The following is a 13,982-nucleotide window of genomic DNA, read 5'->3' on the forward strand; positions in this document are numbered from 1 at the left end:
TACTACACTTAGTGTTCACAAACAGCAAATGGCTACTATCTCATCATTTGAAGAAGCAAAGCTTTTCTGTTAACTATAAAAATTTACTCTGAGGAAGAGTAGATGAGAGTAAAGAAATCCACTGATCATGTAATACTTCATGATGGTTATGCAAGTAGCAATTTGCAAAGGAATAAAAGAACTTCAGTGAGAAATACTTCCTAAAATAACTGTCTCAAAGAAAAAAATCTGATGAGGCCCATCATTGATCTTACCTCAATGATATACTTCTCTAAGGACTTGATATCCTCAAGAGCTTCTGGGTCTTGGTGGATAACCACAATTTCCTTCAAAGGATACTAGAAGGGAAGTGAGGGGAAATGAACTAGGGGTCAATTCCTCCAAATGGCAAAGTTTACCCGAATGTTTAGCTAAACTAGTGCCAAGCCATTCATACTTTACTGCAGAAAAGGACAAAGAATTACGCCACTGACGGAAGGTCTACATTAAAGTTTCTTAAGATACAGGTCTGTGTCAATCTGGTATCTAAAAAAAGTCCGAACCTTTATTGGAACAGTTTTCCGGTCTCGTATCACTCTCCCGAGTTCAATCACGGACTGCATTCTAGACACTGCATTCTCTGTTTTCTTGTCAATCAGTTCTTCTCTGACAAACATAAGAATATGAGAGATCATTACCTTTAAAAGGTGAAAATCTGAAATAGTTATGCTTAAGTGACAAAGTGGATCAGGTGAGGTCTCCAGTGATACCCGAGATAAGACATCACTCACTCCTACCTTGAGGGGCACACAGGAGCTCCCAAGGTGTTTACATCTCACCTAACCATAACTCTAGAGGAGGCTCCTTCCTATCCAGATGGGCCCCTGTAGCTGGAGAGTGGCAGCATCAGCCCAGGTGGGATGAGGGATTCATGAGGTACAGCAGGGAAATGAGTCCTCTCCCCATTCCTTCCTGGGAAGCCTAGGATCTACATGTCCTTCCCTTTCCCATGGCCTAGGTGACGTTTCTGTATTTGATTCCTACCGAACACGTGGCAGCATGAGGTAGTGAATGCTGAGTGTGTCCTTGTCCCGGATAGAAACAGGGTCAATCAGCATCTTTAGATTCTGGTACATAAATTCAGTAAGAAATGGTGTGTAAGGAGCCTGTATGAGGATGGAGGAGAGAATATCATTCAGACACACCCATCATCAGTTGATCTCATTTAGACTAAGAAATGAAAACTAGCCACTTTAGAGAATGACACAGCGATACACAGACATAGACTGGTTACTAGGCATCCCTTTCAAAGAAATGACTTCATATGTATGAAGCACAGTAGTAGGGCTATATCAAAGGACTCAAAATATCTCTTGATGTCTTGCTACCCAAAATAAAACCAAACCAGGAGCCCTTGAACAAATACCAGTTAAGTCTATCTGCACAAAGATTAACTATCTTAAAACCTAGAAACTATATCTGTAAAGCAGAAAAACGCACTTGTATCACAGGATGCAGGTGTAGGAATCTAGATGTGGACGGCACCAAGATCCTGTATGAGGGGAAAATCTCCCGTGAACTTTACAGACTCAACAAAAGGCATGAAACACTATACTGGAGCAGCAGAACAGGACACAGGAAACTGAAGCAGCAGCCTTCCCACTCATGTGCCATTTCATTCACTTTAAGTAACAGGAATCGGTGTCAAACAAGCACACATTTTTCCATCAGTGCTAAGTTATGATATGTCTGGTCACTTTCGAGTTTAGGAATCTTTTCATTACTCACAATTACAAGTCACATTAACATGATTTATGTCTCACCTTCCTAAGAGTAGAACCTGTCTAAATGCTGAAGCGCCAATGATTAAGCAGTATTTCTCAGCTGGTGCTTAGAATAAGGGTTAGACACATGAGGTGTTGGATTTCTGAATAGGGGCTACAGAAATCCACTGATACGTCTATAGAGAACAGATGGGTTGCTGCAGCAGGGGTCACTGAATGTAGCTCAGTTTTGGAAAGGGGTTGAACAGCTCACCATCAGTCTGCACAGAGAAAGCAGGACACTGAACAATGTCTCCAGAGCCATAACACAGTCCTCCATCCCATTCTCACCCTAAAGAATAAAAGAGATAAACATTCAGCTGCTAGTAGTAAGTTTATCATCAAAACAAATCAGCCCTGGGCCCGTGCAGGGCAGAGAGGCCAGCATGGCACAGTAGTCTGCTGTCCCCCTGACCATCTCTATTGGAGGCCAGACAAATGGGGAAGTGGCCCTGTAATTGGGAGCCAAAGACTGACTATGGACTTGAACGTGTGTGTGGGGGTGGGGTGGGGTGGGGGTGGGCAGTTTAAGATGGATTCCAATAAAACAAGAGGAGTTGGGTAAGTTTTGCTTTTAAAAGAAGGTATATACTGTGTGCTTTTAAAGTAACTATACTGATTCATAGTAAGAAAAAACTGCCTGCAGTGAGGAAGTTGTCACTGACTTATCTCACTATAAATTCCGCACAAGCCAGTATGTCTGGAGACCAGTGTCCATGCTGTGCTCATCCTCAAAACCCAACAGCTAAGAAGAATTCTGTCTCCAGCAAACACTTGGTCACTGTCTCTCTGGGTGGAGAGACACAAAGAGGTTACACAAAGAGGTGCCCCTGTTGTGTAACTATTTCCTCCAAACTGGAGCACTCCCTCCAGGAGTGAGGCTAAAAAGCACAGAAGTAAAGCAAGCCCCTCACTCCCAGGAGTCCCCTTCCCAAGGTTTTGTAAGCAGAAACAATTGCTGCAGGGACAGCTGGCCCAGCCAAACTGCCTCCAAGCTGTGTAGGGAGCTGCAGAATGCTGCCCACTGGAGTTGTCACCATGGTGGGCAGCTTTGTGTTGCTGATACAGCTGCATTTGAGTCATCCATGATCCTATAACCCCTCATCCACCCTCCTATAAGGAACCGCAATAAACTCACTGGTTCACACAATGACACTTGGATGGAGGCAATTCTTTGGCTGTCACTGGTACACTAACTAGGGAGAAGAGTTATTTGTCACATCTCCCAGAAAAGTTTCCTTTAAGGACTATAGCCATACCTGACAGTATTTGCACAATTCTAAGAGGTCTGCTCAGTTTAGTCCTGCACCGGCGTGGACACTTCACCCCTTATGACTTGTCCTCAGTGTGTTATGAGAATATGCAGGATGACTTTAGAATTCCTAAGTCCCATCCTGCCGACTGTAATCACTATGGTACAGCTAATGTACCACAAACAGAAGACATCTTTGGAACAGAGCATTGACAATGCTGTTTCCCTTGGACCTCGCTTATAGTCCTTTTATTTTTGTTTTTTTGAGACAGAGTTTCTCTGTGTAATAGTCCCAGCTGTCCTGAAACTCATTCTGTGGACCAGGCTGGCCTCAAACTTACAGAGATCTGTCTGCCTCTACCTCCTGAGTGCTGGGATCAAAGGCGTGTGCCACCACTTATTTTTCTTTGACCCTGAAACTTCAGACATTTTGTTCCCATCAGTGCTTACCTTTAATCTTCTCCTGTTCATTCGGACATACCAATTGGTCAGAATATCTACAAACTTGACCAGGCGAGGCACCACAGTATATAGTCTGTAAGCTAAAAGCAAGGTATCAGTCAGGCATCCTGGGCCAGGCCTTGAGTGGGGGTAGAGCTAGTTAATAAAGAATTAGCAACCCCTCCAATCCAAGGTGCTCCCCTCCTTAAGGGAACAGTGAGAATCGGAACTGACCAATCAGATGTCTCATATATCAAGAACATGACACGGCAGCACAGGTGTTTGGGAATGAAAACACACACACTCACACACACACACACACACAATGACAGTGAGCTACAAGCAAACCCACATAGGTGAGATAAACTGAACCCTATTTTACAATACTATGTAGCGTGGTGTGCACAGATGGTCGGACAGCACCAACAGAACCCAGCTCCACACCACTGTGCTGCCTCCTCCCTAACTAGAATGTAGTAGAAGCTTGCCTTAGATGCTGAGCACAGCACATGCCAGCAACGCTTGGGCAGGGGCCATTTTTCCCCGTGGAAAATACCTGGTAAACCCTGAGGAGATAGTCTCACGGTACAAATATGTGGAGTAGCTACTGGGTGACGTGGGGACACTGCTTAGCATCTTACCGAGCATAGCACAGCCCCACCCTGAGAAGAACGATCGGCAAACTGCTGACAGTGCCACTGTGGCACCCCTAGGAGATGCAAAGGGCAGAGCTGCTCTTGCTGTGGTTCACAGAAACCAGAATTCAGGGCCACAGTCATGAGCGGCCAAATACTTCTATATAAATGGTTTCAGCAACTGGGGCCTTTTCTGTTGAAGAGGAAAGGCCACCAGTCCATATTATGCCTAGAGTTTACCAAACTTCCCTTTCTGGAAGCTTGAAATTCCTATGCTCAGGTCTCATCTTCTAGAGAGAAGTGACCCTCACATATAATGAGGACACATAGCATGGAGACAGCAGCAGCTCTTCCTGAGGGAACTAATAGTACCTGGCAACTCCCACAGGATGCTACTACCACCCTGTAGACATGTTCCTTAAAGGTGTTGTTGATAGGAACATTGTGGGTATGCAGGGAGCAGGTGAACAAAGCTATGACCTAGTCTGGGCCAGGAGTTGTCTTCCAAGGGTGACTAGCTTCCTGTGCATGACTCTCATCATGCAAACACTGCTCTATCTAGTTCCTAAGCAATCTGGGTTCTGTCCTAGGTGTACAATCTCCAGACTCAGTTTCATGGGAAGTCATGGCAGCTAGTGTTGAAAGATGGCTGCTGTGAAACAATCTTCTTGTACACTGTAAGACTTGTCACTTGAATTGGTTTAATAAAACACTGATTGGCCAGGAGCCAGGTAGAAAATATGGGTGGGGCGACCAAACTAAGGATGATGGGAAGAAGGGTGGAGTCAGGAGTCGCCAGCCAGATGCAGAGGGAGGAGAGGAATGTGCCATGCTAATAAAGGTACTGCCACGTGACAGAGGGTAAATAAGGAATATGGGTTAACTTAAAATGTAAGAGCTAGTTAGTAATAAGCCTGAGCTATTGGCCAAGCATTTACAATTAATATAAGCCACTAGGCGGTGGTTGGCATACGCCTTTAATCCCAGCACTTGGGAGGCAGAGGCAGGCAGATCTCTGTGAGTTCAAGGCCAGCCTGGTCTACAGAGTGAGTTCCAGGACAGGTTCCAAAGCTACACAGAGAAACCCTGTCTCAAAAACAAAAAACAAAAAACAATATAAGCCTCTGCATGGTAATTTGGAAGTGGATCCTAGGATGGGAAAATTCCACTTACAGATGGTATGGTTCTTGGATGATCCTCTGCACAAGAACAGGTCTGTACTGCACTCCTCAGACAAAATTCCCCAGAGCCCTGAAATAAAGTCCTTTCTACAACTAATGGGCCTTATCAAACCTATACTTCAGGGTTATTGAAAAAAAAAAAATTATCTGTGTTATCTCTCAAAATGTCCTCCATGTTAATAAGGGAAAACAGTTAAAAATACCAGAAGAAAAATTATAAAGAGAGTAAACAGTCCTCATCCCTGGGAAGACAGCATAGGAAGACTCACCTGCCATTTCGGTCTCAAAGAACCCAATAAGAGACTGCATGAAGGACAGAATCCACCGGTCGGTGATATTAGGACTTTCTCTGACTGTGTGCTCATTGTAAAGGAATTCCACGCCATCTTCCTACAGACAGACATCCAGAGAGATGGTCACATGCACAAAGTGGGAATTAATGCCAGAGAAAAATAACTTTAATGTCTTATTTATGTGTGTGTGTGTGTGTGTGTGTGTGTGTGTCACACACACAAGCATGTGCACGCACGTGAGCCTATGTACCACCTATGTGCTTGTGTCCATAGACATTGGAAGAAGGCATTGGATCTCCTGGAGCTGGAGTTATAGGTGGACATGAGTCACATAATATGGGTGCTGGAAACCAAATTCCAGTCCTCTGGAAAAACAAAAAGTACTTTCTTACCTTCTGGGCCATTTCTCTAGGCCTACCAAATGCTTTCCATCAGTAAAATGAAAGGAAGTAATAAAAATACAAAATAATCCCAAACCCTGCTAGCAAGCCAAAATCTGACATTCAGTAATATCCAGGATGGGCACCATCAAATCCTCAAAGAATCTCGATTTTAAGTAAGAACTAGAGAACTTAGGGTTGAGTTACCGTAAACCTACGGAAGGAGACTGTAAATCCTTCCTTCAAGTAGCTTCTGGGCTACTCAGGCTACTCAAGGGTCACACTGTACCCACTGAGCAGTAAGTTACCAGCAGTTCTATTGTTAGGTCCTGGAATAAGAAGCTGAGCACAACAGGAGCTCCACCATAACATGCACACAATATAGAACCACATGCCAGTGACAAAGATGCTGGACACTGACAGCAATCAGGCTGGGGTCAGAAGAGGTGGCTGCAGACAAAAGGCTTCTCAGGATGGCGTCCCAAGAGCAGAGGATGAGCAGACCAATCTGAAGCACAGGTTCACATACATCCTCACTATTTTTTCAGAGACAGGGTTTCTCTGTGTAGCCCAGGCTGTCGTGAAACTCACCCGGGAGACCAGGCTGCCCTCAAACTCAGAGATCCGCCTGCCTCTGTCCCATGTGCTGGGATTAAAGGTGTGTGCCGCCACCTCCACATGACCCAACTACTATTATTATTATTTTTTTTTTTGGTTTTTCGAGACAGGGTTTCTCTGTGTAGCTTTGCGCCTTTCCTGGAACTCACTTGGTAGTCCAGGCTGGCCTCGAACTCACAGAGATCCACCTGGCTCTGCCTCCCGAGTGCTGGGATTAAAGGCGTGCGCCACCACCGCCCGGCCCAACTACCATTCTTAATCCTAGCAACCCATTCTGAGCTGCTGTCACTCTAAGTCTGAGCCCAAGGCTTCCCCTTACAAGTCTTCCCTGACCACACTCTCAAGGGGCAGGGTCTTCATCAGGCAACTCTATCAGTAGCTGACTCTTATACTGTCTCTAATTCCACATCCCACCAGTTCCAGGAACAGAAGGGAACCTCATTCAATGTGAAATCTCTGGGACAAAGAACTGGCTGACCAAACTATGACACAGCTCTTTATACAGAGGAGACCATGTCCAACAGAGGACCAGACACCTCTTGCATCATCATGTAAGGCTTCCTCGTGGCTCTGGGTTATCTAACAACAGCAGACAACAGAAGAAAGTGACCTGGAGGTCCCAGTGTCCCATCTCATAGCTCAGTACACACAGCCCAATGTGATCCATACCTTGTGAAGCCTAAAGACATTCTGGACGAAGAATCGGTACGCATTGTACCATGGGAGCAGCACATCTTTGAGGACATCCCGCACGCCTTCCTCCTTAAAGCGGAGGTTTTCTGCTCTTACTACAGGGGAATTGATCAGATACAACCTGGAAGCAGCAGAACATTTACAAAGAAAAGTGACACAGACAGTAAACCAAGTATTACTACTTTAACAGTGAGAAGGCAAGCAGTCTAGTTCCTCTGACGATCACAGAAGTCTTTCTCCTTTCCTAAGGACTTAGAAGGCCAGCTCAACTCTACTTTCCTACTGAAGAGGAGCAGTGCTCACACACTCGCACCCCCACTGCAGGTGCACCCCGGTTCACCAGGGGCACTGCTACACTCCGGAGGACAACCCTCACTGTGGAGAACGGCCCGGCACAAATGGACAATGGGTCAAACAGAAGCCTGACAGCTGAATGAGTAGAAGGCTAGCCTCTCTCTGTTTCCAGGCCTCAGGGAACTGTCTGAAGGTGCACAGCATGGGAGTGGGTGTCACCTATGACATGGAGATATTGAACAAACTCGCTAGGCCTCTGCCACCTAAACACGATAGATTTCAGGAGCATGACTGTCTCAAGCAGTAAAGTTCTCTAGAACCTCTTAGAGGTTAATTTATTTGTTCTGGTGTAAACACATCTCACACAGCTTTGTAAATGCAAGACCTCCTCCCCCCATGAGATCATTCTAATAGCAACAAGATGGTACTTAAGAAGGAGCTGAGGTAGAGAAAACCTGCACCACCTGGGTGGTCACGGTATCCAGGACAGTTTCTACTCCAAGACTCCTAGGTTTGAAAATCAAGAACTATAAAAATATAACTCCCCATTTAGAGCCCCAACACTTAAAGCTAATTATCTAGCAACCTGAGAACGGTGACTACAAGGGCAGGAGATACACAGGAGCAGAAGACTGCTTCCTACCTGAGGGCATCGGCACCATACTTATCGATGATGGAAACCGGATCTGGGTAGTTCTTTTTCCGTTTGCTCATTTTTTGGCCATCACTTGTAAAACAGAAAGTAGACATCAATCAAATAAGTAAATCTAGCTGGTTTATCTATGGATGTAGACCGTACGCAAGCACACAAATGAAAATGGAAAGCGGTAACTGAGATGTAAACTAGTCCAAGTCACAATGGCACAGGGTCTTTGTTTCTATTTTTAGGGGTTTTTTTTCTTCTTTCTTTTTGAGACAGGGTTTCTCTGTGTAGCCCTGGTTGTTCTGGAACTCTGTAGACCAGACTAGCCTCACACTCAGAGGTTCACCTGCATCTGCTCCCAAGTGCTGGGATTAAAAGCATGTATCACCACTACCCAGCTTTTCTTCTTTTATATTAAATGTATTTTTTGTTACTGTGTATGTATATACGCTTGCTATATGTGTGTGAGGCATGGGTCATGGCACTCAGGCAGAGATCAGACACCTTTATGGAGTCAGCTTTCTCCTTCCATCCTTATATGGGTTCCAGGGATCCGAGTCAAGTCAAGTTTGCACAGAAGGTGCCTTTGCCCTCGGAGCCATGGAATGTCTTTTTGTGGGTTTTTTTTTTTTTTTTTTTTTTTTTTGGTTTTTCGAGACAGGGTTTCTCTGTGTAGCTTTGCGCCTTTCCTGGAACTCACAGAGATCTGCCTGGCTCTGCCTCCCGAGTGCTGGGATTAAAGGCGTGCGCCACCACCGCCCGGCATGGAATGTCTTTTTTAATACCACAATAAATCATTAGGGAAGCTTCAAGGTAGATTGGAGCAGAAAAATGTCTCAGCATTTATTGATTCCAGAGAAACTGGGAACAGGGATGGAGAGGTAAGTGTAGCAACAAGATCCTATGGCGGTGAAGCCATTTAATGTCATAGCTGTGCTGGTGAATACAGGAACCGGCACATTTGAGAAAGTAATATACGGAGGATGTGTGTGTGCGGGTGTATGTGTGCCACGGTGCACATGTGGAGGTCAGAGGACAACTGTGATAAGTTGGCATTCTTCTACTTTACCATTGGTTCTGGGGAATGACCTTAGGGCATCAGGTTTACACAGAAGTGCTTTGCATGCTGAGCCATCTCATCAGCCAAGAAAACCACTAAAAGGCAGGAATGGGGGTACAGGTCAGAGGTAGAGCATGTGGGAATCTCAGTACCAACAAATAATTGAAAAAAAAAAAAAAAGAAAGCAGAATTTATGGAGCTTGATGCTTATGTTCAGAATGGGAATTTACAACTCATTTTTTGCTGTGTATCTTCAGCAAGGTATTTTCTCTGTCCCTCCATTACCAAAGGACAGTATTCCAGAGCCCATGTCATATCACTCTGAGGAGTAATGTGTTATGCGTGGTACTGTATATGCATGGTCATGTATTACAAAGAGAAAAAGAAAAGTCCACACCAGGAATGAAACACAGATTAAGTGAGACATAAATGCTAAAGTACCTTACACATTACTAAGCTAAGTAAATGTAACTCCATTGCTAGTGACATCACTAGAAACACTGTTACTACCAACATAATCTGGGTGTCATGCCTTGCTCTGACTCCAGGAGGCCTGGTCCACAATATAGTCTTCCTACTTAAGACACGTGGAATTAAGCAGAGAAGACAGAACAAGACCGTAGAGAGGAAGAGGTCTTTGTACTCAGAGATAAGCACTAGAGAAACCAGGAATGTCAAGCACACAGGGTTGTCTCTGCAAGGGAACTGGTGTGCATACCTGTTTTCCACCCAGAGGGCTGGAGTGAATGCAGTTAACAGCCTGGTGATCTGTGCTATCTGCAGGGCCAGGCCACACCCAGATCCCTAGACTATTTTGTTTATCCCAGACTCTCCCTCCCTAGACCTTTATCCTTAGCTTTGTTTCTCAGTCAAGAGAACCTATCCTTAGGGGAGACATCACATATACTTTATAGGGTGGTGACCTCTAGGCTGTGTGTATGGCTGAGACCACACCAGATCCTCTCGTAGGCTCTTAAGCTATAGAATCAATCTTTATAGTAGAGGTCACATGTACTTTGCAAAAGAGTTTTGATGTAATCACGCCTTAGGCTTTATTGTGCACATGGGATTGAGATAACTGTTACTAGGAAGCTTTTTTCCAAAGTTATACTGTACTTCAAAATAAACTGCCCAGTGTCAGACTCTGAAAGTCTGAGTCTGAATCAACACTGGCTGAACCTTGTTGAGCTGGATTTCCTATTTGCCTCACATGGATTGTTCCTCTGCAATGCAGAAGACCCCATACAGGAACAGAGGCAGGTCATGGGACCATAGCACACACCCACAATCTCAGCACTTGAGAGGCTATGGCAGGAGGAGGTTAAACCTGAGGCAACTCTGCTTCAAGGGAAAAAAAAATCTAGAGAGAGTAAGAAGTTTGAGATAGGTAGGCATGAATCAGAGACAGGCGGATCTCTCTGAGTTCAAGACTGGCCTTGCCTACAGGATTAATTAAGTTCCAAGCCAGCCAGGGCTGCATAGTGAGACCCTGACTCAAAGGAAAAAAAAACAACAAAAAATAAAACAAACAAACAAAAACACCAAAAACAAGTTTGAGACTAGAAGGAAAGGGGCACTAGAAGTTGGTGGTGCTAAATTCCTCTTCAAAGGGAAAAAGTAGTGAGGTCCGATCAGAACATGGTTGCTTTGAAGACAAATTTCAAGGATAGAATAAGGAATAAAGAGTATGCATCACTACCAAGAGGGGTGCACCTGCCTTGCCAAGATGAGTCCATTCACAATCACATTCTTGAAAGGTGGTTGTCCAAAGAGGGCTGTGGCTAGCACTAGCAGGGTGTAAAACCTGGAAAACACACAAACAAACCAGAATAATTCATTAAAAGTAGAAAAGGAATCTAAGCACAGGAAAATGTATATTTATTCACTAGACTGAACTTATAGTTTTGATTGATTATACTTCTTTAATTTAATTAATTTGTTTATTGTTTACTTATGGGGCATGTGGCAGTAAGACAACTTGTGGGAGTTGGTTCTCTCTTTCCACCTTGTGGGTTCTACAAGGATAATATCTGACTTGGTGCTAAGCGCATTTACTCACTGGGCCAGCCCTATATTATACATCTTGATAATCATATAAAGTGAGAGATACAAATGTACCATGCCCATGACAGATCCATCAAACTAGAGTCTGATTGCCAAAATACAATTTTCTTAAAACAAGAATCTGCAGTGAGGGAGCCAGGCACTCCCAGACCACCAGTTGAGAGATGTCATGCTTCCTACAAGATCCTATGGGACAGACCATGTGATGCCCAAAGACACAAACAGCACTTAGACCAGAACCAGACAATGCTTCCACTCTGGGAGGTAAAAAGCCTCTCACTTAGGCGGTGTTCACAGCCTTGTCACTGTGAAGCAGGGATATTCTTGTTCCACTCTGACTTGCTTCCTCTACCAGGGAGCTGTTCTCCTGTCCTCTTGGCCTGCTCCTGTACTTCAAGAACATCAAGGAACACAAACTGAAGAAGAGAAGACCATAGCCCAATCTGATATCAATACCTGTCCAGACATCCTTTCTGTTCCACAAGACACTACCCGGTACCCATGAGATAGCTCAGGCAAAGAAGAGGGAACCAGAAACAGACAGTGAGGACAAAAAAACCACAAGGTGTTTAACAACTGCCAGACTTCACTTTTCCCTAGAGAAATAAGCTCACTCATTAGTAAGTAATCCAACTTTCCTTAAAAACAGGAAATTGGGCCAGGCGGTGATGGTGCACAGCTTTAATCCCAGCACTCGGGAGGCAGAGCCAGCCTGGTCTACAGAGCAAGATCCAGGACAGACCAAAACTACACCCTGTCTTGAAAAAACAATCCCCTCCCCCCCAAAAAAATTGTGGGGCTGGAGAGATAGATGAGCAGTTAAAACTTAGACTGCTCTTTCAGAGGACCAAGAGTTCTGTACGCAGCACTCACATTTCATAGTTCACAGCAGCCTGTAATTCTTTTTCCAGAAAATCAGATGCCCGCTTCTGGCCTTGGCACTGCACTTACATGCACAAAACCACACTCAAAAAGTGAGCACACACATACACAGGTATTTAAAGAAAAAAAAAAAAATAGACAAGAACAAAACCCCAGAAATCTGTTCCTGGAAGAGCCTCTAGTAGAGTCACTGGAGTCTGAGAACAGCCCATGCAGGTCGTTAAGGTCTAGCAGAAACCCCAGCAGTTCTTTAGACATAACCCCGTGGCAGGAGTCTGAGAACAACCCATTCATTGCAGGTCATTAAGATCTATTAGAAAAATCACAGCAGTTCTTTAGACACAGCCCTGCGGCACCATGAACAGTGCACGCACTAAGTCAACACATGGGCCACAGAGCCCACCTGTGAGAAGAAGGTAAATGATCTCCTACTGAGCAAGACAGCACTGTTACAAACAGGGCACTGGCTAAATGAAACTAATTCCAAAATCCCCCACATGCCTAGATTTTTTCCAGAATGTTAATGCATAGGCTGGACTTAACACATTTCCAACTACCTTCCAATTTCTAGCATCCGGCTTATTGTCACTGTAAATATCACTTAAATGTCTGAGTAAAAGATTTTAAATAAACAAGGTAAGAATAAGTATAAAGAGTTTTGTTTCAATTTAATATATAGATATATTCCACAGTGTGAAATAACAAAAATTGTAATGATATAGCTTTATGGTAGCTAAGATTCTTACTTGGTGTCCATGTTAGGCAGGAAGAGCAGAGGGCAGAACAGCCTGTCTTGTTACCACATCAGCACCAGCAGATGCATATGGGCACTTAATAAAAACATTTTTGGTAAAGTACACCAACAGAAATAGCCAAAGAAAGAAGGGGCATACCATCCTCTGGTTTGATCGATGCCTTCGGCAATGAAGTCTGCAGGAAAAGCGTCCTCAAACTCTCGCCTGCTCTCAAATGGATAGTGAACTTGGGCATAGGGCATACTTCCACTCTCGAACCAACAGTCAAACACCTCGGAGACGCGACGCAATGGTCCTTTCCCGCAGCGGGATGGGATGGTCAGGTGGTCAATGCTGACAAACAGAAAAGTTGCCACCTCTACTCATTGTCAAGTACCGAAGAACTTGCAGTTGAAATGCCAGTTTGACAAGACTGTATGCAACAATATTTTGGTAAACAAGGGACTACATGTGCAGTGGTGGTCCCATAAGGGTAACAGAGCTGAATTTTTTTTTTAATTAGTGACATGGTACAGGTGACGGTGTGGCATAATGCTTTGTGATGATGGGAAGCAAACAAAACTATTGCACAGCAAGAAGATACAGCACATGAAAGTATGCATGGCTCACTGCAGTTAATGGGGACCACAAACAACTATGCAATCAGTTTAGGCATTTACGATTTTTTTTCTAGTTTTGACACGACCCTCATTGCCCAGGCTGGCCTTGAACTTGCTATGTAGCTGTGAATGGCTCTGAACTCTGATGTATCTGCCTCTACCACTTGAGTGTTGATTACAGCAGTCTTGTCTGTCTTCTATTTTAAGTACTGGGTGTATACTTACTCCCACTGTAAAACCGTATGCCATGTTATACTGCCAACACCCACCTCCATTTCACATATAAGTATCATGACTATATTAACAGGCCAGAGTGATGAACCTATCTGTACCATCTAGGTTTGTGCAAGCTCACTCCAGAGTATTTGTTCAATGATAAATTTGTCTAAT

General features: G+C 44.3%; 1 protein-coding gene across 1 annotated transcript in view; it reads right to left on the bottom strand.

The window, feature by feature from the left end:
• Positions 1-13,982, bottom strand: part of Iars1 (isoleucyl-tRNA synthetase 1) — a 51,557-nt gene that overhangs the window by 17,298 nt on the left and 20,277 nt on the right. The window contains exons 16-25 of the mRNA XM_059262959.1: positions 13,132-13,326; positions 11,010-11,096; positions 8,233-8,316; positions 7,272-7,416; positions 5,581-5,701; positions 3,505-3,596; positions 2,017-2,094; positions 1,024-1,145; positions 543-645; positions 255-338 (exon numbers count right to left, since the gene is read on the bottom strand). Of these exons, the coding sequence (XP_059118942.1) occupies positions 255-338; positions 543-645; positions 1,024-1,145; positions 2,017-2,094; positions 3,505-3,596; positions 5,581-5,701; positions 7,272-7,416; positions 8,233-8,316; positions 11,010-11,096; positions 13,132-13,326 (1,111 nt within the window). The remainder of the gene's footprint in view (positions 1-254; positions 339-542; positions 646-1,023; positions 1,146-2,016; positions 2,095-3,504; positions 3,597-5,580; positions 5,702-7,271; positions 7,417-8,232; positions 8,317-11,009; positions 11,097-13,131; positions 13,327-13,982) is intronic.

Source organism: Peromyscus eremicus, chromosome 5 (genome assembly GCF_949786415.1).
Source record: "Peromyscus eremicus chromosome 5, PerEre_H2_v1, whole genome shotgun sequence".
Classification (NCBI taxonomy): domain Eukaryota; kingdom Metazoa; phylum Chordata; class Mammalia; order Rodentia; family Cricetidae; genus Peromyscus; species Peromyscus eremicus.